The sequence below is a fragment of the Mus caroli genome, unplaced genomic scaffold, assembly GCF_978045245.1.
Source record: "Mus caroli unplaced genomic scaffold, Mus_caroli_1 scaffold_12, whole genome shotgun sequence".
Classification (NCBI taxonomy): Eukaryota; Metazoa; Chordata; class Mammalia; order Rodentia; family Muridae; genus Mus; species Mus caroli.
Genome location: NW_028227267.1, coordinates 45943949 through 45971642, shown reverse-complemented (window position 1 = coordinate 45971642; position 27694 = coordinate 45943949). Strand labels below are relative to the sequence as shown.

At 42.3% G+C, this 27694-nt stretch overlaps 2 protein-coding genes and 1 pseudogene across 2 annotated transcripts in view; 1 reads left to right on the top strand and 2 right to left on the bottom strand.

Moving 5' to 3' along the window:
- Window positions 1-27694, bottom strand: part of LOC147001816 (uncharacterized) — a 104439-nt gene that overhangs the window by 62688 nt on the left and 14057 nt on the right. The window contains exons 2-3 of the transcript XR_015044646.1: window positions 18148-18279; window positions 16939-17121 (exon numbers count right to left, since the gene is read on the bottom strand). The gene's annotated coding sequence lies outside the window, so the exon portion shown is untranslated. The remainder of the gene's footprint in view (window positions 1-16938; window positions 17122-18147; window positions 18280-27694) is intronic.
- LOC147001817 (disks large homolog 5-like) lies at window positions 114-26224 on the top strand. Its single transcript, XM_085828614.1, has 7 exons — window positions 114-212; window positions 18444-18499; window positions 21608-21720; window positions 22503-22665; window positions 23981-24112; window positions 24776-24959; window positions 26112-26224. The coding sequence occupies exons 1-7, from the start codon at window positions 114-116 to the stop codon at window positions 26115-26117; spliced, it is 753 nt and encodes a 250-aa protein (XP_085684740.1). The 3' UTR covers window positions 26118-26224.
- Window positions 1310-18233, bottom strand: LOC147001818 (uncharacterized; annotated as a pseudogene).

Here is a 27694-nt window from a genome sequence, read left to right as displayed (position 1 = left end):
CAATCTCTTGTATCCAGGAGAACCCTTGACTCTTCTGTGATGTCACCATTGTTGTGGTGACACCAAAGGCCTGTAGTGTATTCCTTCAGAACCAATTGGTTTCACAGGCAAACATGTTGTCCATGCAGCTCACGCTATTTTGGAGGGAAAATACAATACACACAGAGACCAGACTTTGGAGGAATGAGGCCAGCCTTCTGTCATCTTGGGAAGTGGGAAGAAAGAAATGGTCCTGGAGAAGGCACAATATTTCCTGCGCAAAGGTTGGGGAGCTACATTGAGGATGTGGGCTTGAGCTGGTCCTTTCAGGAATAGGGCTTACGATTTGGATCCTCAAAATTCTTCAATCGCAGACCCAGAAACAAGAATTTATGATGATTAGTTTGCCGAGAGCCAGGAATTGGGAAACCTGTACTTGCTTTGTTAAGAAATTTTAATATCATCCCAAGTGGCAAAAATATGCCCGGAGGAAGCTCTGTGAGGATAACAGAGTGTTGTTCTCAGGATAGAGTGTTGAAGCACTTCATCCTGTTAGAGTTTCCAGTAGGTTATATGAGGATGTGATGGCAAGTACAGAGTGGGATATTCCCCTGCTCATGAATCAAGGTCTCTGACACTCTGGCATTGAACACACAAGACGTGGACTGATTCACAGTCTGAGGTTAGTGTAGTAATGTGGGAGCTCTCATCATGCATTTTAAGAAGCATGGACAGGTGTTGGCTTATGGGAGATGTTAGGTGTTAATGTTTATGGTCAAACTTTTTTATGCTAAGTAGAACAGACTGCATTGTCAGATAAGAGCTGACAATGCCCTCCAATTATTCTTGCATGGGAGAGCTTATGCATTTCAGGGCTAGGGGAATTGCAATAGGGAGGGAGGAATATGCTTAATGATGGTTTCTGGGAACAGGGATCTAGCTAAGGAGCCCAGCCTGAAGATAGCTTTCCTGCTCTTTCAGGGATTCTCTGTGACTCTAGATTTTCCTCTTCCTCAGACTTCTGTGTGCAACAAAGCATGGTGTCTCCATTCCGTGCCCTATTATCTCTACAAGTTTACTAGTGTTTATCAACTGTTGGAAAGGCATCACCACAAACCTCCACCATCAATAAGCAGGGGCAGAGAATGAAGAGGATGGAGAAGCTCAAAAGGGATCTCCAGAAGATCAAAAATGAGAGAGACGAACTCCAGGGAATCCTACTCAATTACACTAACAAGGATTTGAACAACAGGGAGTCATTATGCCCAGTTCTTTGCTGACTGTCTTGGGCCCTCTCTGTTAACCGCAGATTCCCTCATATCACAGGAGGCTACAACACCAGGCGGTCCACATATCCAAATTCATTTTGCTGATTGGAATTTCGACACAGAACTTCAAGTTCAGATAGGAGTGATATGGGTCTTAGGCACTTTTGATTCCTCCAAAAGGAAATCAGAGCCTGTGGTATGAATCTCAGTCTGGGGATAAGGGTAGTAGTGTGTGAGCCCTAATTCTGCATTGTAAAAATCCTATAAAGGTGTTGGTTTGTGGGAGATACAAGGTCCTCTCTGTTTATGACCAATCATGATTGCAGTTTACATGGAGGTAAGTTGGGTCCAACTAGTCCAGTCAACAGGTGGAGGAGCCTGGTCGCACATACTGCCTCTCACGATGACTGAATTGGCTGTAGTTCATCACTGCTTTTCTCAAATTTTGTTCATTATACTCTTAGATAATGTGTGTTTATTTGGAATTCTGATTGTGTTTAGTTATGTGGTGTGTGTGTGTGTTTGTGTGTGTGTGTATGTTCCACTTAAAATCTAGAGTGACTGTGTAGTATGCTGGGGCCTGAGATTTTGCTTGACACAGTTTCCAGGCAATAATAATGAAGATGCCAGGGAGCCTCACTTTGAGCAGCACAGCACATGACCTCTGTGCTCACCTTAGATGCACACTGGAAACTCCTGGTGTATGTTATAAAGGCTTTCACCTGAGGATACTGATTATGTCCTTTGAGAATTTATGTAAGCAATAGAACCAAGGATTGACAATTCCTTGTCTACAAACAGATGTCCCATCACAGGTCTATAAGGATGACAAACAGAACTCACCTGTGGAATAGGAACACTCTGGCCGTACAGTCTTATTCTGACAAAGGCTCCAGAATTCAAGATTATGAACCATAAAACTAGAGCAAATCTGTGTGCAGAACACTATTGGCTCATCAAGCCTGGGACGCACCAGGGCATACAGTAGGCACATATTTGTTGTAAGGAATCCCTACAGGAATGAGAAGACAGGATGAAGACTCCAAGATCATCCCTCTAAAATGAAGAGCTGAGAATGTTAACTCATCACCTAATTTGTAGAAAAGTCTGTGCTTTCCCTTTTAACTTCCAGCTATGCATGTGTTTAAAAAGAGAATGAGAAAAGGCACAATAGGGAAATCCCAGAGTCTTCAAGAAAACACCATTCTCTTCAATCACAGGAGAGTGGGCTAGGAACACCCCCACCTGCACAACTCTTCCAGGGAAAACAGAGGCTTTAGTATCTAAAGCACAGACTCACATCTAACCTCTGTGAGAGAGGCATTCTAAGTCAGATCATACTAGTCCACAGATACTAAATGATACAATCAGAAAACCTTTTGAGATGCAATCGCCCTCCACCCTACTACCTACTCTCCCTCCCTTTCTTTTCTCAGACAGGGTCTTTTGTAGCTCAGGAGGGTCTTGAACTCTGGATCTTCCTGGTTCAGTGTTCCCAGTACCCAGCCTTGAAAGACATTTTTCAAACAATGTTTAACACTAGGTGTCAGACTCTAAACTTCTGAACTTCTAAGACTATCAGAAGCCAATTTACAACTGTATAAAAAAGGCACCACTGTGGGTGTGATTGGCCAACACATTTTTGCACATTTCTGCATTTTCTTAAACTTTATTTACATTATGCTCCACCCTTAAAGTTTCCTTCTATTATCTGCAAGCTGGATAACTATCTCACTCTGTCTCTCAAAAATTCCCCCCACGGACGGGAAAAGTTAATTAAGGGCTGGAGGGACATTTCTGGGGTTGTCTGGTTTTGTCCCTAAAAGACACCCAATATCCCTGGACCCCTTGGAGCAGGAAGAAAGAAAGCTCTTCAGAATAGCTTGGCTGCCTGGAAGCCACCGCAGGTCAACTTTTCTGCACTGTCTAGCAGGGTCACCGGTTTTATCTGGGGAAACTCAACTCTTAACTTTAGTTGGGCCACCAGCTGCCCCTTGCCCAGCACCTTCCTGGACCCCATGGCCAGGGCTCTCAGCTCACCTGACCACACTGGGATGCTTGAATTCTCCAGGTGCCTCAGCACCGCCACCTCGCGGATGGTGGACAGCCGCATGCCCTCCTCACTTGTCTGCCCTCACATGTGCTTCAGATTCAAGAAGTGGCCACCTTTCTTCAGGTCGAGGGCCTTGAACACCTTCCCATAGGCGCCTTAGCAGATCTCTGTCATGCACTCATACTGCTGATAGGCGCGGCTCAGGCTGTCCTTCTCCATGCTGGCCGCAGGCTGCAGGTGGGGCACAGTGGAACCGGGGTGCGCACTTGCTGCCTTACAGGCCTCGGAGAGGTATGGAGTTGGACTTGAGGCCGCCAGGCTAGAAGGAAGGACCTCTGGTGCAGCCTCCATGAAACTCCACCTAGCCAAATCATAAGGGCGCCCCGTGCCATCACTGCAGGAGAGCTCCAACCCCTCCTCTTCCCCCTCCTCAGTGATTACAGAGTCTGCCCACAATCTCTGCACCTAGGAGGAGGAGACAGGAGGACAAGGAGAAAGTGTGATCAGACTGCCTGGGAGACTTCCACCGGGTTCCACCAGCTCCCCCCCCCCCCCCGCCCCGCCCTGGCTGTCTAATCAGGCTGGGTTTCTCAGAAAAAAAACAAAACAAACAAACAAAAACAAAACAAAAAACAAAAACAAACAAACAAACAAAAAGTTACTTTTCTTCCCCAGCAGGGCTCCTGCAGTAAAAGATTGCTGGGGCCCCTCAGGGATAAGCACCAAGCAAAGCAGTAGGACCAGATGGGGCGTGCCTAGCAGCCCAGAGTGTGTCTGGAGCGCGGGGGAGGGAAGGAGCCAGGCTCAATATTTATACCTATATCATTGTTCTCCGCTGCCCTCCCTGACTATGGGGTCCTAATCCTGCGGGGTACGGAGTGACCTGGGGAAATTCGGAAGTTGGAGTGAAAGCACCAGCTGTTCACCCTTTTGGGGCTGCAGAATGGAGTTGGGGCTCCTAGGACCCTGTAACCCAATGCTGTGAGTAGTGACTTCGAGAGTAGGGGTGGTCAGACATCTGCTTGGAGATTGCTTCCTTTCTTTCTACTTTCAGTTTTTCTACAGGCAGACATTAGAAAGGGACTCGCTCTCACAAATGGACTTTGGAGTATGGCAAGCTTAGTGGGAGACGAAATTCTGTCTCCGACTGGGAGGACCTCCCTGGTGGATACTCAATGAGGACAGACCATCTGGTAGGGGAGGGCTGGGGCTACTAGAGGTGGGAGAGTGAGGGGCCCTGGAAGGGGAGAAGTGTCGTGCCCCCCACACCCACCTCCACCCCCGCACACACACTAAGATCCCAAGGGTGTAGGAAAGGCAGGTCCATCACACTTTCACCCATCCTGTCCTGAAAAAGTAACTTCGGGACTTTTCTAGCTAACTGGGACTGGTCCTTAAGTTTTCAACCCGTGCACAAGCAACCGCCTTATGATGGTGGGGGTGGGGGGCAGTAAACATAGGTCGCCCAGGTGTGAGAAGGGGCAGCGCTTGTGTCACTACTTCTGAGAGTCACAACTCTAAAGCTCTAAAGCTTCTTAGGAAATAAATATTCATTTGGGGTTCATAAGAAATCAGGAAACCCAGAGCTATCTGCCTCACATTTCCTTGAAATACAGCATTGGTGATAACTGTAAAGCAGAAATACTGACTTTCCAGAAAAAGACTTTCCAACTACCCATGTTGAGATTTCCCAGACATGTTGAGACATGGCTTTCTTTTAAGGTAATATTAATGTGACTACACATTTGGAGCCTTTTGGGTTTTATTTGTTTGAATTTGGGGCGTTGCTATTTTTTTTTATTATAAGTATGTTTTGCCTGCTGCAACCCTCACCTGGTACCAGAAAACCGGCAAAAAGCAAGTGAGCCAGGCGCATGGGGCAGGACCCCACGGGTGCCCAGAGGGGTTCTAGAAATCCCACCAGGACCACATCTGTGCACCAAATGCATGCAATTCCTCCAGAAGCCAGAAGAGGGCATTATGTTCAACCCAGAGAAGCATTAATAGGATTGTTAGATGCCCTCTGGGTCCTCTGGTGGATAGACAAATGTTCTTAATGGAAGAGCCTTCTTTCCTGTCCCTACTCTACATTTCTTCTTTGTCCTTCCAGATTGTGTGGTTTTTAATTTAGTAAGATCATCCAAAATCAAAGATAGAAGTTTATGGAGACCTATAGGTTCAGGTGCTTGAAGATGGAATGCTAATTTTCCTAGGTTACCTGACACCCATTCAGAGCTCTTGTGGGTTCAATATGATGCCATAGAATTGTCAAGGTTGAAGCAGATCTGTCACCTCTCATGTAGGATAACACTGCAGACTAGGCATGAAATGCCTAATCGATGAAATGCAGAATTGAGAAGTTCCTCAGTGAGTAGAAGTGGACGAAGGAATAAAAATTTAAGGCCAGCTAACCAGTGTTGGGATGAAACTTCAAACTATCCTGCATGGATGGATCCTGAAATAGAGGTCACATGCCAATGGTGGAGAGCATGTCTGTGCAAGGCTAGGAAGGGAGAGCGATAGCTGATATTGATCTTAACCACACTAGATCTCAGAGTTTATTGAGGAAGTACTTTTTCCAGTGGATGCTTCATGCTTGTGAAGGTCTCCTGGAACAGATCTCATTTCTGAGACTGTGAGACAGAGACTTAATGTGTGAAGGAATTAATCCCCTGCATCCCCAACCTGATGCTGTCAAACCAGGGCTTTTAAGTAGAAGCCTGAGAAGGATTGAGGGATGTGTTAAGTTGCTCACTGTCTTTGGACACCTTCTCTTTCTAAGCTGACTGTGACACAGAAAGGGACATCTGTAAACACACAGGAAACCAATCATTATCACGTGATACGGCTTTTCTTGTCCATCTTTTAATTCTCTGGTGGGTCCTGAGCCTTATTTACTTGTAAGTCTTCAGTGTAGTGCTTGGCTGTTTTGGTAAATGCTACCTGTCAGGTACCTTACCTGATATCTAGTAATGCTATTTGTACAGGTAGATAACAGCTTGACATCAGTATTTAAACCACTAAACTGTCCCGAGTATGCAGAGTGGACTTGGACACTTCCTTTTCTCTTTCAGATAGATATTCCTAGTCTTTAAAGCATTCTGTCAGCCATTTTCAAGGACCAATCTTGTAGCAGCCAAACTGACTATAGAGTCTCAAATTGCCACTTGCCTTGTAGCTGTTGTAACAGATGAATAAAGTTACAGGGCTGGAATGTAACTCAGGGAGCATGGACATTTATTAGGTTCAATCATAGCACTGGGAGGTCAAAGAGAAGGAAAAAGTACCCCATCTCATTCAGACTTGTTGGAGACAAAAAAAACTGTGAGGCTCCATGGAGGCTTTTAAAGTCTGCCACCTTCCTCATAGATCCCTCCCAGACTCCAATTATTGCCCTTAATTGAGTAGATATATTCTCTGGGGAAAGTTTTCATAATTCGGGTATAACCCAGAATATAAATACCAATACATTGATCATTAAATTCTGTATCTCTGGAGACTGGCTGATGAGATGGCTCAGTGGATAAAGGTAATGTGACCAAGCATAGAGACCTGAGTTCCTTCCCTGTGACCCACATCATAGGAGAGAAAAAACTCCATAAATTGTCCTCTGACTTTCATGTAGGTGGGGGTGCCAGGTCTCATCAGCTAAAGTTTCCCACTGCTCACTTACACTGAGAACTCTCCATCTGATACACTCATGTAATTATATGACTCTGTGCTCCATTTCAGAGATTCAGTACTTTTTTATTTTTCTTTTGTTGCCCAGAAGTTAGAGAAACCAAGGAGGCCAGCATCAGACCAACAACTGAAATGCAGGTTAGGGATTATGGATATAGGGAATTTGTAACTGAGGTGTGAACCTCATGTGTTCCAAACTGCTCTAAATGGTTTTCAATACATGTGTGGCCAACTGTAGTAGATGCTGTTGTTTCACTGCTGTTTCTTTGTTGCTATAGTTTTGTTTTATTGTCTACCTCTGATTACTTCAAAGAGACAAAAAAACTGTGATGAAATTTACACTAATCCTTGTGGCCTGTTGAAGCCTCACTAGATGTCAGAGTCAGCTTGAGTGAGGATGATTTGCCTGGATGATGCACAGCTGCTCCTGGTCGCCTGTACTGCCATATGCTAATATCTTCCTCTGACAAAATAACAGTTATCAGTGACACAGAGTGAAATGATTAACAGTGCTAGCACTCCTAGGTTTAAGCAGACACCAGTAGCAAAGTACAAAGGACCCAAAGATGGAAGCATATGCCCAGGCTTACAACAGTAGGCTTTGAAACGATTAAATTGACCTGGGAGTAGACAGTGGAATGTGAGGTGCAGGCAGAGGCCTAGTACAGAGTGTCTGACAGTTTTCCAGGTAGAAGGTATTCCCACTACTAGAAGGTCTTTGGATCTGTGGTCTAGGCAGCATAAGGAGAGTGATGAAAGTCACTGTCTTGTGAATTTGCTGCTGAGACAATTGCTTTCTCTTCTGAATATACACAGTGGAGTTGGCTCAAGGTTAAGAAGAAATAGCCATTGCTGTAGTTCATTGCTCTGAAGAACATTCTCCTTCTCTTTTCAGCCCACATAGATTAATCATGTACCACCTTGTTCCGTGGACACTCACATGACAGGGATGTGGTCCTACTTTCCTGTTATGTGTACCAGAAGATCACTTTACAATGGCCCAATGATCTAGTTCAATCTGACAAGACATAACAATCTAACCTAGTATGGTGGCACTTGCCTTTAATGCCAGGAAAGGTACAGGCAGACAGAATGCTATAAAATCAATGCAGTCTAAACAGTTTGTGGAGATTATGTTTTTTATACGGGATCAAGTCAAATAAGTTTCTGAGGTTTGGAGGTTTTAGGCTTACCAGTTAAGGGGACTTTGTACTTGTAGGAAGGGATAATGCAAATATTCACAGATAAATTGTGGAACCCAGGCCTTCTTTCAGCTCCAAGGCAAGTGCATCCAGAGGACTAATGAATTATCTGCTTTGGGGATTCTGCCTAGCCTAACAGAAGAGTGCTAAACATAGTTATTATAAGGAAATACTCCCACCAGTTCATATATAGTAAGATGCATAACCCACATTAGGACAGGTTTTTTGGCACCATGTATTTCCATTCATGATGTGGGTACATGGTGTCAGGAGACACAGAAGAAGGCCTCATATCCCTTGAAAATGGAGTTACTGACATCTCACAACATTGCTTGTAATCCCAGCACTTGGGAGAGGAGGTCAGAATCAGTTCAGGAGCATCCTTGACTACATAAGAAATTTTAAGTCACCTTTATTACTCTAAGAACTTCATTGAGTTCCCATCTGTTGCTATGTATTGTAATGCTAAATTCTGTTCCTAGGAAGGTCTGGAACTAGGAGAGAATTCTCCTATCAAATGATTTTGTTGTGCAAATATTGTTGCTTAATTTAAAACCATTGGTTAAATAAAACTGGTATTTAATGGAGGCAATAGACATATGTGAGTTTTTAGTTATCTGGTTGTGGGTGGAGAATTGAAAGATAAGAGGAGAAATTAAAAGAAAAGAGAAAAGGTACCATGGAGGAGAGGTACCCTGTGTGCATATGGAGGAGAAACAGCAAGTATTTGGGGTGCACCACTGGGGAGGTAGCCAGGTGAGCTGGTAGAAAAGCAGATTAGGGGTGACCAAACCCACAGTAATTGTCTCTGTTTTTGTTTTTTTAACACGGGGTTTCTCTGAATATCCCTGGCTGTCCTGGAACTCACTTTGTAGATCAGGCTGGCCTCAAACTCAGAAATCCTGCCTCTGCCTTGCAAGTGCTGGGAGTAAAAGTGTGCACCACCACCTCACAGTAATTGTCAGAGTCAAATGATGTAAGCATAGTCTGAGTCATTTGTTTGGAAGCAAGTCCAGATGAGCTTAAATTGTTTCTACTGAAACTTTGTATCAAAAAAGAAGGTGATAGGGAAGGAGTAGAGCATTGCCTGGAGGGGAAGGGAGAGAAGACCATGAAGAAAATGATCAAAGACATACTTGAACAGAAAGTCTCCAAGAGCCAGTGGGTGTGCATTTTTTCATTGAATTATTTATTTATTTCCATCTGATCACAGTCCCTCCTTCTCTTCCCAGTCATAATCAATGTCCCAATCCCCCCCCCCCCCCCACATACAATTCCCTATCCCCTTCTCCCCAGAGTAAGTGACCCTCCTTTTTTCCCCTGTAACAACTCACCCGGCACATCAAGTTGCATCAGGAATAAGTGCATCCTCTCTCACTGAGCCCAGACAGGGCAGCCCAGCTAGGGAAAAGTGATCTAAAGGCAGGTAACAGAGTCTAAATCCGAGGCAGCACCCACTCCAGTTGTTAGTCGCCCACATGAAGACCAAGTTGCATATCTGTTTCATTAAGTAAGGCTCCTAGTTCAAACTCCTACATGGTGTTGGCTCATGGATCAGTCTCTGTGAACCCCTAAGGGTTCATATTAGTTGACTCTGTAGGTCCTCTTGTGGCTTCCTAACCCTTCTGGCTACTACAACCCTTCCACCAACACTTCCACAAGACTCTCAGACCACAGCCTAATGTTTGCCTGTGGGTCTCTGCATTTTTACATTTAAAGGGTGATGGAGAGAGCATGCAACTAGAGAGACTGCCCACAACAGGTCAAAATGGAAACCTCTCAGCAGCCTGCAGCAGCTACTTGTAAAAAAGGATGGTGTCTGTGGTCTTGAGAATCAGGAGACACATTCCTCCTGGGTACCTGCAATTTGAAATAAGGGCCTGCCTGTTGTAGGCTGTGATAGAAACATCTCAATAGCCTGTGGAAGCTCTTCATACTAAAACGTAATTCCGCTTTATCTTAACCTTAGTCCTATATAATCACTGTATAGAATTCATCACTGCTTTTCAGCTGGCCTAGATGTATATAATTATTCTATTATATCTGAATTTCCTGTTTCTTTTTTCTTCTTCCCTAGTGTAGTCTGTGAAACTCGATGTTTCTTAATGTAATGATTCTTAAACTATGAAAAAATTGAGATTTAAGCGCTCAGTACAGCACAGATCAAAATGTCCCAGGTGTATGCTGTGTGTTCTCATCTTGGAAACTGTGTAATAACTGAGTAATGGTAGTTCGAGATTAATGCATAACTTTCAAAGACATTTTGAAGAAATTATTAGAAAATGAAATAGAGACAATATTTGGACCTGAAAAATGTAAAAGTTATTGATGTTCTGAAATTAGTTTCACACAACATTTGAGAGTAGTCCTGAATAATAAAGTATGAAATATGTCATATGCTATATCCCAGTCAAACTAAGTCAAAACACTGGGACTCTTACAAGGATTATTGTGTGCAATGTACAGAATCAGAAAGCTAGGAGAAGTACTCAGTTAAGAGTTAAGTACCTCTGACACATTCAGTGCTTTGGTAGAGGATTTCCCATGAGAGCCCTAACATGCAAAGCAGGGGTTGGATCTCCAGTACACACCAGCTACTCAAATGGATACCATGTTTCCTATTATAAAGAAATGGAGGACTCCATTCAGGCACCATCTGGGAAGGCTCTTTCTCATTTTCCAAGCCACTGCAATTGCAGGATTTTAACTTGGCACCAGCTCCATTATCTTATGCAAGTATTCTCTGCATTGCCCACTTTCCTGTGGTAGTGTCAGTGATGGGCTCTGCACTATGATTTGTCCCTGTTACCTGGTGTTGCTGCTCCCAAAACCTGCTTCTCTTATCACAAGAGAAACTTCAAATCACATTCTAAACTGCTTTTGCTCTGAAAGGAAATAGGTGCTTCTACTTTTTTACAACAAAGTAAACATATCTCAAGAACCACTTTCTATAGGTATGATCCATTCCACTAATATAGCACACAAAGAAGGACAAAAGTGCATATCAGGGGATGGAGAGATAGCTCTTCATTTGAGAATATGTTTCTCAAAATACCCACATGTCATCTAACTGTCCTTTGTCATTTTAGTTCCAGGTGAAACCCAATAACTTCTTCTGGCCTTTTGGAATGGCATGCAAAAGTTGCACAGACCTACAGAAGGCAAATCATGCATAAATATAAAATAATTCCAAATAACAAGCAGAATCACCACGGGGGGGGTGGTGAAGAAGGAGAAAACTCATAGAGCATATGGGCCTGGATTTTGTCTCAGCTTTTAAAAACATTTGTATACTGAATACTGAACTACACACTGTGTTTGTGTTAAAAACGCAAAAAGGAACCAAATGTATTGTCAAGCACAAAATTCACTCTCATAACAAAGAAAAACAACAAAATAACCAAAAAATGATAAATCCCTACTCGAAAGGTCCTAAATATGAATATCTCTAGTAGTAGTTACCACTGGTAGAACATTTGAAGGAAAGCAGAAGCATACATATCTGTGTTTTCTGACAGCTTTTATATTCCCTTAGAATATGTTTTTATTTCCTGAAAGACATTTCAGAAATACTGATATATTTCCCATTAATTTGTTCAACACTATCGTCCACAGTATTTTAGCAGCAGATAAATATTTGACATGCAAGGATACAGCATGGATAATTTTTCCATCTTGAAGTTGGAATTCACAGAGTTGGACACACTAGACACACTGAATGTACAAACTATTACTTTTGTAGCTCAATCTGGCTGGGAAGTCATTATGGAACCCAAGCCCCTTAAGTATATCCATCTGTGTCTGATAGGTGTGAGATTTCAGTAGGATGATACCACATCTGAATAAAGAAGTTTCTTAAGAGTGAAGAGTTGGAGATCACTGTTTTATTCTTAGGATATATCCAATTTACTCAATAGAAACTAAAAGTGGGCAGTCAATATGTACAGTGTATAGCCTTATCAAAATATTAAATCAATTACAAAACAAAACAACAGCAAAGAAACAAACAAAAAAACTTCTAATGAAACAAAAGAAAACCAAATAACAAAATTAATCAAAGCTCAAACCAAAATCTAAAAACAAGAATTGTGGTAAAGAGCCTTCTTTGGCTGTTATTTTGCTGCACAGACTTACAGCCCATGACTGTCCTTGGCAACACAGTAGAAAATAAGTTACTTCTGGTAACAATCTTTACAAGAGAAAATTAAGTAGGTCTCCTTTTTTGGAATATGGGTTTGAAGAATAAGGACACCCAACACTAAGCAGAAAACATGTTACAGACTTTGGCTCAAAGACTTTGCGATTTTGTAGAATGATTTTTTAATTTTCCTTGATGACCTATCAGGACAAGAAAAATTTACACTCTCAGAATCTTCCTGTTTTCCCAGCAGCTCTTGATGTGTCTCAGCACATGTCTGAATCCCTCTACATACTCACTCTTGCTGAGCCAGAACCCAGATGAAATTAATAGCTATTCATTGCAAGGAAACAAAAGTAAAGGAAGAAAATGCAACAGATGATAGCCATGATTACTGGAGATGAGATGAAATATTTGTTTTGCACACGCAGAGATGCCCCTATAGAAGTTATCTTCAAAGGAGACCTTGTCCTAGTCTGTTCCATGTTCCAGGTTCTGCTGGAGTATTTCACATCAAGTGTAGGAAGGAACAACGGCCTGATTAGGATTTGTCAATTCAGCTCTCCATCCCACACTAGATCTATTAAGCTATATAATATATTATGACCTATTGTTAGCTGAGGTCATTCCCTGCATCCCCATCATTGGCTGATGTCATTCCCTGCATCCTCAAGTGTCATAGAGCACCTGGACTTGGAATTATTTCTCAGCTTTTAAAAACTGCTAGAAACTGAGCTGTGAACTACACATTGTACTGGAGTTTAAAAGAAAAACACTATATTACTCCAATAGTCCAGGTATAATATATTGAATACTAACATTGTAGGAATGCCCAAATCTGAGTTCAAGAGAGATGTGAACAACCTAGAAAATCATGTGGATGCCATATGGGGAACCTGCCTAGAATTAAGCGAAGATTATGATTATTTCTCTAGTGCAGGATCCTGACAGGGTACCACTCATCAACCCCTATATCTGGAAATAACCAGAGAAAACATATCACATGAAATCCACAGGCACTGCATGGGTCCTATAATCAGCAAGAATGTGTTAACTGAAAATATTTCTAACACTAGGAACTGAATTTAAAAAGTGATGGTCATGAAGGAACATAACAACACACTTGTACATCTGAGACTATTGTAGAGCACTCTGTCAAATATGCTAATTATTTGTGTTCACACAACACAAGCACAGTATACCTCAGTAACCAGTTTAGTGTTGTTTCCTTGGTAATGCTATTATAAAAATCTTCCAGGATATTTTGGAGTCATAAAAAACAAGTCTTGAATGGGATAGGTACATAATGAGCAAAGCATATAGACAGCTCAGTCAGTGATAAGCTTTCCCCTCATAAACACAGACTCAGAATCAGGGTTCTTGGCATAGTATCAATCTGTCTTAGCAAGTTCCAAAAGGTATGTAGAGTAGGCTTGTCTGCCAGCAAAGGATCACATGGTGGTATTGGACTAGCCTCTCCTTCACTGTTTCAGTCTTTTCCCAAAGAAAACAGTTCCTTCCATTAGAGGCTCCCTTTGTCATTGCCTAACTGACTAGGTGTCCAAAGGTATGATCCCAGAAAAATAGGAAGTCACTATAAATAGGAACAAATGGAACAATTTTCTCCCAATAATGTGACTGTGTCAGGGATATTTTGAGTAAGATGCGGCTAACTTGTTGAAGGGCAAATACTTGCATGGATTATCGAACACTGAGTAATAGTTCATGAAAGGGCTGCATCACATAGTACAATTTCACTCTTTAGCTGATGGACATCAGGATATCATCTTGTTCTGGACTACTCGAGGACCAGTACAGACCTCATGTGCCCTAGAGACCTTCTGGATATCGACTCCTTGTTCTGCAATCAGTGGGTCAAAGGGGACTTCTTTTCTACTTTCTGAACCTCACTTCTCAAACACCTACCTGATTTTATACTACCAGACCTGTCTGAAGGTCCTCATTTCTCCCAACCCCCATTGAGGCTGATTTTAACACTGAGAAAATGAGTTTGAATAACAGCAATTGCAGAATGCTACACAGATAACATAGTGTGAGTTCTTTAGATTATCATGACCCTCAAGGGGCTCCTGAAACACCCCTGTTTTGCACCACAGCTATGGGAATTCTGCTGGATGCATGTACAGCCACATGCAACTCAATCTCTCAATGATTAGAATCCAAGACATATGATAAGGCAACGTTTTACTGAGTATAGGTAGCTGGATAGGCAATGGTAGCAGGCAATGACGAAAAGAATCTGGAATGCTGAGAATACACAGTGAGACACCTGAAATTCCAGTGGCCCTTCATGATTCTTCCAGAGCAGAAAAGGGACATAACACATGGATGTTATACACCAACGTCCTCCTCAACACTATGTACCATATTCTGATGATTTTCTCCAAAGGATTTCAATGAGGATCAGTAGTATTGCCACTAGCCAGTTGAGAGTCTGACTTTACATGAGTTTTTGTGTCCTTTTTTTTTTTTTTTTTCTGGGAAGCTAGGTAGAGTTGCACACTAATTTGACTGCCGTATTTGATTTTTTATGCGTGCAGTGTAATCTCAGGGGCTTTTCATCATGCTTGGCCTCTAGAACAGACATGGTTACACGTCTACACAAACATATATACACACACAAACACAGCTGTATATTCAAGCATCCATACCACAAACACTTGCAAAGGCATTTTGCCTTACACAAACACACAACTTAGAATAAACACTCTGAGTCATAGCTGGTACACAAACACACACACATACACACACACAGACACACCAACACACACACCACATACCACACAAAGACTGACACAAACACACATACAACAATGAAATTCTTGCTCTTATCTAGCATATTTTCTATTGTATGAGCATGTAGTGGGACCTATGATGTGCACAAGGCTCTTAGACTTAAGGGGGCTTTGCAGCCCTGACCTGTACTTATCTCCTCCTCAGGAATATTTTATATGCAAATACTTGCTGTCCTACCAGGAAATTATAAGCTCTACACAGATATCCTGGACAACACAGCACTAAATTGCCAAGAAAGAGCTTTCTACCTATAGCCTCCACTAAGCCCGTTTTGACACTTCAAGGCCCTCTCACTAAACCTACACTGAGTCCTTTTTAGCATCTGAGGAAGACTGTGACTTTTGGACATTACTCAGGATCTTTTCAACACATTACTTATTATATTATATTAAATCATCCTCAAAATTAGTCAGGAGAATTCTAGTTAAATGACCTGCTGTGACATTTCTGAAATGCAGCACTCTGCACAACTCTGATTGAGAATCTATCCTGAAACAAAGCCATGCCCAAAATATAGTTAGCAAAACAATGTCAGCAGAGTGAGCACTGTAGGCTTCTATGTATGCCCATGGTTAAGCCAATAAGACAAGCCAGAATAGCCCAGGCAATAACTCGAAGCAGGAAAAATTATAAATGTTATACTAATTTTAAAAATAGTGTTATTGTTTAATGAATTGTTGATATAAATAAGAGACAATCTCCACCTGGTAGTGGACAGGAAATGAAAACTCTACTGGACATCAAACAACAGGAAGTATCAGGTTTATTGAGAGACGTAGGCCCAAAGAACCAAGTTAGAGAATGACTACACAAAATCAGATGTCCTTAACTGGCCTTACAAAATACCCACAAAGGTACAGATTGGCATAAGCATCCATAATCACACACACACACACACACACACACACACACACACACACACATACACACACACACACACACACACACACACACACACACACCCATAAAATCATAAGGGAGCAAAAAACAATGAAGAATCTGTCATGCTAGTGGAACAAAAATTTAGACAATGCAGAGCAGATGTTTCAACTGAGAAACACATCTCTGGTATTCTTACTGGGGAAATAGAAAGATCTAGACAACATTCTTCTTGGTCAGAATGAGGAGCATATAGAGTGAAATTTTTTCATGAAGTCTCAAAACTCTCACACAAAGTGAGATTGTGAGAAGCCTTTCCTACATCCCTGCTCATCAAGCCAGCTCCAGACCACAAGCTTGGCCCAGGAACTCCAACTCCAACAGCACTCAAAGAAAATAGGACTGACAAGCTGCTACTCAGGCTCACTCAGTGTGAATCAAGATCTACAGGGGAAAGGGTAGGGGTGGGGGACAAAAACTTCCAAAAGGCAACAATGAAATCCACTTATTTCTCAATCCCACTAAGCTCTCATCCTTCCAAACTACTTCCTACCTGAAATCTACATGCTCCCCACAAAACTTTTGAAGGCCTTTACATCTTCCTGCAAAGCACTCTACTATTCTAAAGAAGGGCTCCAACACAGCACCCTTCAAACTCAATGTCATATAGAGTTGTGATGTGTAATCAACTTATCTCCCACAGTGAACTGCAGATTCTAGTAGAACAGAAAAATTTACTTCTCAAACTAACAGTTTCTTGATAAAGGCTACCTCCACAAAAAGCCTTGTAGATGATCCCATAAATAAACAGTTGGAGAAGACATAGGCAAGTGCCTGGTAAGTTGGTGGACTGTTACATTGGACTGTCTTTGTTTATAGTGAGCCATGAGGGCAATCTGCCTCTGATACACATCACCCTACCTGCTGCTGCTTGGTACTTGTGACAAAGATGTTCTTGCTGGCCTCATCACAGAACCTTTTTCTTCACCATAGGATGCTTCCTGTTCAGCCTGCCCCTCCAGCAGCTTCCTGTTCTCATTCAGCAACATCCTTACTCTTTCCTTCAATTAATTGCAGTCATTCACGAGGTAACAGTGCCTGAAGCTGATCCACAAACAAAGAAACAAAAAATGGTCATTTCAAGCAAGCTTACATTTCTCTGCCACTCTTTTAAGAACTAGGATCCCTACAAGAGTCCTGATCCCTGGACAGCCTCAGACTAGAGTCCACACTATACCCATCAGTACCAAATAGAGGTAGGTCAAATACAGAGATCAGCCACATTTCACAAGACTCAGAGGACTTCAGAAAACCGTATCACCAATATTGTGGTTGTTTATATGTCTGTGTACCATAAAACAATCAGCAGGGAAAGGGCAAAAACACTCTGAGGGAGAAGAGAAGACCCAACATGTATAAACCAAATTGAGGTAGATCAAATGCAGAGATCAGCCACATGCCACAAGACTCAAAGGACTTCGGAAAACCATAACACCAACAGTTTTCCATATACATCACAGAAGAGGAAATGTTCCTCATGGTTGCTTATATGTCTGGGTACCAGAAAATAATCAGCAGGGAAAGGGCAAAAACACTCAGAGGGAGAAGAGAAGACCCAACAGGTATAAACTCTTTCCATTTTTGTCATGGATCCCAGAACTTTGAATCTGCTGTCAGAATCCTAAAGTTTCAGGGTTGCTTGATATTCCCAGCATGGTGGAAATGGTTTCTATGCAGAGGATCCTGAATTTGGAAGAATAAAGTTTGGAGTGTCTTGGACACTCGTCACACTGAAGAAAACTGAGTCCAAGAGGTACAAATCCAAGACCCTTGCCTCAAGGGAGGGCTCTTATTAAGGATCAGATAGTGGAGCTGGAGAGATGGCTCAGAGGTCCTGAGTTCAATTCCAAGCAACCACATGGTGGCTCACAACCATCAGTAATGTGATCTGACCTCCTCTTCTGGGGTGTCTGAAGACAGCTACAGTGTACTTACACATATAATAAATAATTTTTTTTTAAAAAAAGAAACAGGTAGTATAGAACTAGAGCCCTTATTTTTGTTCAAAGTCCTAGAAGGCCACCAGCATTCCCTGCCTAGTGTTTCTCCTTACCTGTGTCAGGGACTCACCTGCAGGAATAGTTATATTCTATGAGTTCCTTGTACTTCTCTATGATATCACTTATTGACTGGGTCATTTTTTCCATATCCAACATTGTCTTCTCATGTTGTGATTTAATGATGGTGAATTCAATGTTCATCCTGTGGAAGAGCATGGCCCAAAGAGCAAATATCCTCTGAACTAAGCAATCAAGTATCATGTGCAAAAAGGCTGTATCTGGACTACCCAAGCCAATTGTATGCCACATCCTTGTTCCTTCAAAGAAGGTCCTATTAGTACTGAGTAAACTTATTATCTTGCCCAGAGAACAGCAGAGCCTGGGAACCAAATGAAGAGCAATGACCCTCAAGAGCACCTTGGGTGAGACTGAAGTACTATACTAGGTCTGTGAGAAGTTTCTATTAGACCTGTCAAGATATTGAATCCTTTATCCTCAGGCTGGTCCTCTTGTCTTAGAGCTGTGGTGGTTCCCACTATCTAGTGAAAGAAACAGAGAAGTTCTCTCTGGGTCAGCATCTTATATTTACATCACCCCATGCAGTTGAGGTTCTTCTCAAAGCAACACCAAAATTCTGGCTGTTAAAAGCAAGGGTCAAAGTTCTACTCTTTGACTATCCTGGAGTCTAGTTTGAAAAACCCCCTGTCATCACGTCTGCTAACATCTTGACAGATGAAGACCCACAGAAGCTCATCAATAATTGTATGAGGAAACAAACATGAAGAAACAGATCAGTCTCAACATATTGGACCCCCACATCCCATGAAAGATTCTGAGTGAATATTCTACATGGATGGGAACAACTCAATTAAATATGGAACCAGGTACACAGGGACTTCAGGAGATATTGCAGGTGAAAATATTTGGCCCCAAAATATATAGACCAAATCTATGGTGAAAGAAAAGACCTGTCATCATTTACCAGGAATGTCAATATGCTTTACTTAATAAATATGTGGATATTATGATCTATGGAGAAGGAGAGCTCATCACTGCTCACAGAAAGAACATTAAAAACAAAGAGGAATTCTTGGCTCTCCTGGAAACTCTTTGAATTCCTCCATGATACTCTTGGTTTCAAGGCAAAGCACATCAACTTAATGACCCCCTTGTGGTCACAAGTAATCAGGTCACTGAGTTGGCATGCCAAAAATTGTTTGAGATCAGTGTAAACTGTGCATGGTGGCACATGCCTTTAATCCCAGAAATTGAGAGGCATACGCAGGCAGCTTTCTAAGTTCGAGGCCAGACTGGTCTACAGAGTGAGTTCCAGGACAGCCAGGCGATACAGAGAAATCTTGTCTCGAATAAACCAATCAAAAAGCAAACAAACAAAAAACAGTGGAATCTACTGACATTCAGTTGACATACTGTGACCCACTGCAGCCTGAGAATCCATTGTATAAACAAGGGGAAATAAGGGATGTAAAAATATCTAAAAGATAGCTGAAGCCAAAATTTGGTGGTGGACACCAGAGGGAATGATCACTCTGCCAGGAAATACTGGTAAGTTTCTGGAAACAAACCTTCAACAGACTACCTGACTGGCATACACACTACTTTCTAAGTTGCTCATAACAAGGTATGTATAACGGGACTTAACAGCATGGCTCAATTCCTCCAAGCAATATGTCATCTTAATAGTAAAATACATGTAAAGACAGATACTTCGGCCAGAAGTGAGAACATATGAGGGGCCAAACAATGGTCAAATGTGGGAAACTGACTGCACTGATGTGTGTTCTGGTGGGGGAGAGTAAGAGTCCATGCTGTTTTTTTTTTAATGAAACCTTCTATGCGTTTATCCACTAGTCTGAAACTTCTAAAAGAGTAGCTGAGGAGCTCTTCAAGGTACTTGACCAATAATTATACCACACCCTTTGAATTGTGTCAAACTATAGCAGAGCATTCATAGCCAAAAGCTGTCAATAAACAGTGAATGATTTAGGAATAGATGGGAACCTTCATGGTATATGCAGACCTCAGAGTTCTGGTCTCATGAAAGTAAAGAAGAGTTCCTTAACGGAAACACTACAAATCTCTCAGAAGAGTTCAGCGACTGAGCCTCCTTCTTACTTTGGGCCTATTGTACCCAATACAGGGAGGAACTCATCCCTATACTATTCTATTGGAATGCCTGCCCCATAGCTTTGTAGGCTCAGATATCATCAGCTAGTCAAAATATAACTATTTTTTTTCATTAGCCATATTCTCCAGTTCTCCATAAAGGCTCTTCATTTGACTACCAGAGAGAGAGAGAGTATACTTCTGTCTACCCCACCATCTCCCCAGACACCTTTGGGCCTTGTTGTAGTGATATTCCATAACCAAAGGTGGTAGCCAAAGACAACACAATCAATGTGGAAAGGCTTTGCATGATATCTACACTCTTACACCTGTGAGGTTAGGTGGCATTTTACCATGCACTCAGCACACCCAAGTCAAGAAGGCAGAAGGCACTGTTGTCAATGCCAAAGAGAGCCCCTTCTGAAATTATGAATCCATTAAAATGGAGGTTTCACTGGACCCGAGGCCATTCATCCCCTATCCATCCAATTGAGTCTTAGGTATATCATGAATACAGGATCATATTCCAACCCCCAACAGACTCAGGCCTGGAACTGGGAACTTACAAAGGTAGATACTGGAGAAGTGAGAGCTAATGGGACCAGGAAGCAGCCATTCAATGTCCCTCTTGGCCTTTGTTCAGAGATGCCTATTTTGTCTGGTTGTTTTGGAGATAGAGAGAATGTAAGATTTTAGCTCTGGAAGAAGGGACATAAAATTTACAATTTGATGTTGCCCCTGTAGTGACTTCTTCTATTGCCAAGTACATGGGAGTTTTCATTGCAAAGAAAAGGGGTTGTAAATCAGAGATTGTGTGAAATCACACGGATCAATATATTGAAACAGTGTCTCCTCCCAAGGCAGTTGCACTCTAAAACATATAATCCAACTTGTGTAAGAGTAAAGGTGCAAGAGTAGGTTTTTGGCCTCTGGGAAACAGAGACACCTGGATAAATCGACTGTTTGTTCCATGAATGGACCCCAGAAGTAGATTTATATTGGAGAAGAATCTCCCTCATAAAAGGATCCAAACAAAGATGAGCGACCCATTCCAATGCACTAACAAACTCTCCCCATTCAATGCACTGGACTTGTAGTGAAGCAGAGAGAAATCTCTAGCTTTGGAAGGAGAAGTTGCCAAGAGGTATCCCAAGGGGCAAAAGAGAAACTCCAGGAAAGGGCACCTCAGAAACTGGTCAAGATGGGGCAAGCTGGTAAGCCAGTAGGCCATGGAAGTTCCAGATGACATCATCAGTAGTCACTTCCCAGACAATCTCTTGTATCCAAGAGAACCCTAGAATCTTCTGTGATGTCACCACTGTTGTGGTAACCAGAGCAGCTTGTGGGGTATTCCTTCAGATCCTCATGGGTTCCCAAGGAGGCATGTTGTCCATGCTCCTCAGGGTATTTCGGAGAGAGAATAGAATACACTCAGACACCAGAGTAAGGCAGAAAGAGTCCAGCCGCCCGTCAGTGTGGGAAAGGGCAAGAAACAACTGGTCATGGAGATGGCACAGTGAGTCCTGGGCAAGGTTCAGGGAGCTGCCTAGAGTATGTGGGCTTCAGCTGGTCCTTCCAGGAATAGGGATTATGATACTTCAGATTCTTCAATGGTAGAACCAGAGTCAAGAATATCTGATGATTAGTTTTACAGACAGCCTGGTATTCAAAAGCCTGCAGTTTCTTTGCTGAGAGATCTTAATTTCCTCCTGAATGGAAAATTATGCAGAGCAAGCTCTGTGAGAATAGAAAAGTGTTGTTCTCAGGATAGAGTGTTCATGCACTTCATCTTAATAGAGTTTCCTCTAGGTTACATGAGCTTGTGATGCCAAGAACAGAGAGGGCTATTCCCCTGCCTATGAATCAAGGTCTCAGACACTTTGGTATGGAACACACGTGATGTGGACTGATTCATAGTCTGGGGTTCCTGTAGTAGTGTATGAGCTCTCATCATGCATTTGAAGAAGACTAAAAAATGTTGGCTAGTATGCTAAGAGGTACAGATTTGTTGTCAGATATGAGCTGACAATGCCATCCACTTATTCTTGCCTGGGGCAGCTTATGCATTTCAGGGCTAGGGCAATTACAATAGGAAGTCAGGCATATGTTTAGTGATGGTGGTTGTGAACAGGGACCTAGCTGAGGAGCCCAGCTTGAAGATACCTATGATGCACTATCAGGGATTCTTGGTGTCTCTAGATTTCCCTCTTCCTCGGGCTTCTGTGTAGGACAAAGCATGGTTTCCCTTTCCCTGCCCTATTATCTCTACAAGGTTACTAGTGTTTTTTCTACCTACAGGGTCTGTTGGGGAGGCATCACCACAAACCCCCACCATCAATGAGCAGGAGAAGAGATGTGAGAGGTTGGAGAAGCTCAAAAGAGAGCTCCAGAACATAAAAAATGCCAGAGAAGAACTTCAGGGAATCTTGGCCAATTACACTAACAAGGATTTAAATGACAGGTAGTCTTTATGCCCAGTTTTCTGCTGACTATCTTGGGCCATCCATGTTAAGCCCAGATTCCCTCATACCACAGGTGGCTACAACTCCAGGCTGTCTGCATATCCAAATTAATTTTGCTGATTGGACTGTCGACACAGAACTTCAAGTTCAGATAGGAGCGAGATGGGGTTACAGGCACTTTTCATTCCTCCAAAAGTAATTCAGAGGCTGTGGCATGAATCACAGTCTGGGGATGAAGGTAGTAATGTGTGAGCTCTCATCCTGCCATTTAAGAAGCTTACACAGGTGTTGGTTTGTGGGAGTTGCTAGGTAAAGTTTGTTTATAGCCAATCCTTTCCATAATTGACCAGGCTATAATTTGGATCCCATTGGTCCTGTCAACAGCTGGAGCGAGGTGTCCCACATATTGTCTCTCAGTATGACTGGATTGGCTGCAGTTCATCACTGCTTTTCTCAAATTTTGTTCATTATACTCTCAGATAAAGCCAAATCATTTTAATTATTTTGCATTCTGATTGTGTTGTGTGTCTTGTGTGTGTGTGTCTTGTGTCTTGCGTCTGTCTGTGTGTGAGTGTGTGTGTGTGTGTGTTTGTGTAAAAGAGATAGAGAGAGACAGAGAGAGATACTGACAGAGAGACAGAGACTGAGAGAGATACTGTTTGCATGTGAGCTTGTGTGTGCCTTTGTGGATGTGTGTGTTCCTGTGTGTATGTGTTCCTGTGTGTGTGTGTTCCTGTGAGTGCAGCTTAAGATCTAGAGAGTCTGTGTCATGTGATATATCATTGAGTTTTGCAAGACTCCATTTCCAGGCAATAACAGTGAGGAAGCCAGGGAGGTTCATTCTGAGTAGCAGAGGACTTGACCTCTGTGCTCACCGTGAATGCACATTGGAATCTCCTGGTTTGTTATAAAGACTTTTCCCTGTAGATATGATTATGTCCTTTGGGAATTTTTGTAGCAATAGAACCAAGGATTGGGAATTCCTTGTCTAAAACCAGGAGGAGAATCATACAGATTTAACGTGGACCCAGGCCTGTGACACAGATTCCTGGAAAGTTCTGGGAGAGTTAGTCTATTCTTTCAAACCCCTTCAGGGAGCTGAAGCAGATCAGCACCCTGCCTTTTCTTCCCTGGGCTTAATGGCCCAAGCTGAAGAGCAATAATTTTAATAAGCACCAAGTGGAAAAGGTAATAAGGAGCTAGGTCCAGTGGCATATATGGGGTAGGGTAGAGCATGATTCAGCTTGAATTGAAATGATCCTTGTATCCTTAGTTCATGGGACAATTTGTTGCTTGGGCCATGCCCTCCCACAGGATCAACTTTGAGACATATATGCTTGAGATGCAACATGACCAGGTGATGACTGACCTGAAGAGAATGCCCCAGGACATCAGTGAGGCCTTGTCCAAGTGCAAGGAGTTGACTAAAGAAAATCAGTTCTACTGGTGAGTGACTAACAGGGTCATGACCCAAGAAATAGGCCCAGGATATGTCTGACAATCCTTGTCTTTGAACTAACATGGGGCTCAGGTTCTATACTCTTAGTCTCTAAAGAGGAAGCCTGCCTCCTTCAAATTAGGCACTAAGATTTTAACATCTTAGAGTCATTTTGACCAAGTGTGAAGAGTCTGGGAGCCCCTCAAGTCACTGTCCTTTCCAACACAGTATCCTCAAGATTGAAAGGTTTCTACCATGATGGAGATATCAATCAACCTTGGACCTCTTGAGCTCTGAAAGTAGATTCATAGATGGGGTTTCCAGGAGAAACATAGAAAGATAGTGTGATGCTTGGGTCTCTTCACTCCTAGAGAATTTTTCCCTATACCTACAGGTGGTTTTTTAATACCACAGACTCATAAGCACATATAGACACCATGTTCTTTTCTGAGAGATACATGAGTCCCTGTTGGTGTCAGGGTTTTCAAAAGTATCTTGGGTCTTCTGGAAAGTGGCAGTCCTCTGGATTTGATCTCCCTTTATGGCCAATCTGGATACTTGTCTGGGGCTGTCTGGGGATCAGGGCCCATGAAGAAGGAATGGTGCTTGGAGGAATGGGAGGAAGATGGATGGATGCTGCCTGTAATCACCATGTTTTGTTTGTGTCTCAGCTTCAGGAACTGCCACCTCCTGATTGAATCTAAGCTCATCCAGCACAAAGTCAGGATGTTGAGGAGTGAGAACAGACAGCTGGTATGGGATCAGACTGCATTGGAAGAATGCAACATAGCAACAAAAATACTATGTAAAGAAGGCAGCCAGAAGATCAAAGACCACTATACTAAGCAGCAGCAGGTAGGATGAATGAAGCATCATGGGCAGAATGCCCTAATGTGTAATCATAAAGACAGTCAAGCCTGATGGTATTTATGGTATTAAAAAACCACCTGTAGGTATGTAACCATCCTGCACCTTATCCAGGCTCTCTCCTATGTCTCATCCAGTTTTACACTTCTGTGATCATTTCCAAGACTTTCTGTGGAGTTACCCTCTTTTGGAGAAATTGGATTTCTGCCATGCCCTCTCCTCCCCATCCCAGTTGGCCACCTCTAGCTTGCCACTCTAGGCAGAGGAGATCCTGGACCCCTGACAGAAACCCCTAGAGGCTCTATGGTATGGAGAGGTGACTCAGGATGCCATTTCCTGAATTATCTAGGAACCAGGCCCTCTGTTTTGCTCTATGGCAACTCATCCAGAGGGGTCTGGGCCTGTCCTCTCCTAGGACAGAAGGGCAGGCTCCAATTTTATTGTGTATGTGTACGTGTGTATGGGTGTACCTGTATGTCATGGCTTGGCTGAAAAGATGCAGTGTCCTTTCGATGTCTCCAAGATGAAGTACTAGTACAGGATGGCAGTATCTAAGGAGCCATACACATAGCAGGGCTATTGGTTTTTGGTTTTGCTTTTGTTTTTTCCTTCATGAGTATCCACTTTAGAGTTCAATGCTTACCCTTGGGAAGAATTGCATGAAGCACACTCTTGCTGATTACAGTATCTTTTCAGTGTGCATGGATTTCCTGTGAGATGGTTTCTCTGGGGATTCCCAGATATAGGGGTTCACAAGGAGAGCCAAGGAAGGAATCTTCACTCCAGAAATAATAGCCTTCACTTCAAAGTTTGCTAGGCTCCTTAGAAGGCCTCTGTTCAATGTTAGATTCAGACACTGATACACACTTATTTTTCAATATAAACATTCAGACTATTGGAGAAATGTGGTGTTTTACTTTAACTCCAGCACAGTGTGTAGTTCACAATTCAGTGTCAAGCAATTTTTTACATTTGAGAAAAACATCCAGGCCCAGGTTCTCTCTGCCCCTTCTCCTATGGGGATACAGGAAAGATCTCAAATGAAAGGTCATACTAGATTATCCTGATGAGTAAAGCTGGTGTTTCTTGGATCGCTGACATGGCAAGATCTCACCAGGCTTTTTTCTCTTCCTCCCATAGGTCTGAAATATTCTGCAGAAGCTCAAACAGATCAGAGACCAGGTCAAGATCTTGCTCCGACACAACTGTTCACCAGGAGCACTGGATGTACAAAGCAAATTAACCACATCTAATCCTTGTAACCATGGCAATCTTGGGCTGCATTTTCTTCTTTTTTAGTTTGCTATGGGTAATGAGGCCTTTATTTTTTCTAGCCTCTCATCCAGCAAAACTGCCTGTTTGGAAGGCTTCAGAGAAGTACTGAGATACATCAAGATCTGCTGGGCATCCAGCAGGACTCTGACAATGCCAATTTTGGCAGGTCCTGTTGGGTCATCAAGATATAATTCATAGTGGTCAGTCATGTGAATTTGAAAAACTTTAAGGTATCACCTGTAACATCTCTCATGTTAGCCTTGAAGGACTAGTCCATGAGCAGAACACCCACCCCAATGAGGCATGCCTATATTCATCTTCAACAGATTATTACCATCAGTGACTGCCTTTGCACTATTTCACCAAGGCCAGCAATAGGCTGTGGGTCTGTGCTGAACATCTGCAGCAAGAGAATGATGTTTAGCTTAATTATTTTGTTTGGTTTTTGGTTAGAGTGTTGATTTTTTTGGGTCTTTGGTTTTCCTGTGTTTTCATTTGAAGTTTCATTATATATTCATTATCTTTTTGTTAATGTAATTAATTTGCATTTTGCTAAGTCTATATCTTGTATAAACTGACTCCCCACATTAAGAATTTATTGAATAAAATTAGTGTATTGTTATGGATAAAACATCATCTCTAATTATTTCTATTATAAGGATATTCTGCATTTATGTGTGGTTCATACATAGTCCTGTAACACTAGAAGTTTTAGGCAGGAATGGGACTCTTCAAGTATTATGTTGTTTAGGCTTCATAAGTAGTGCCCAGCCAGACGGATCTCCACATAAAATTGAGCTTTTGATGTGGATAATGTATCAAACTATGTGGATCCCGAGGTCAGGATGGAAAAACTATCCTTGCTCTATCTCTATAGTAAAAAATTTAGCTACAGTCATAATATACTCTCTTGGATGACCACGTCAGACAAACAAATTAGAAACACAACAGTATTTCTCTAATACATCTCAGGAAACAAAAATATTCACATTGAGTAATTAAAATCTTCTGAATTATAAATGAAGTGATTGGGATTAAAATGACCTTCAAAGTTCATTTCAGAATTGAATGTTTGATACCTACTTCATCGAACTGTTTTACAAAGGACTAGTAGATATGGACTTGCTGGAGGAGTTGTGACCATGGAGGTTGGTATTGAGGTTTCAAAAGCTCATGCCAATCCCTGCCTCTGTCTTTGTCCCTGTCTTTGTCACTATCTCTCCGTCTCTATTGATCTCACTATGTTTCTCTCTCTTTTTCTCTATATCTCAGTCTATAATGTCTCTGTCTCTGCCTCAGTCTTTCTGTTTGTCTGTCAATCTGTATCTATCTATCTCTTTCCTCTGCCTCCTCTATATGTATCAGATGCAAGTTCATCTACTCCTCTATTTTTATGATGCCTGTATGCATGCCTGCCTGCCTACCTCCACGTTCCCCAACTTGACAAT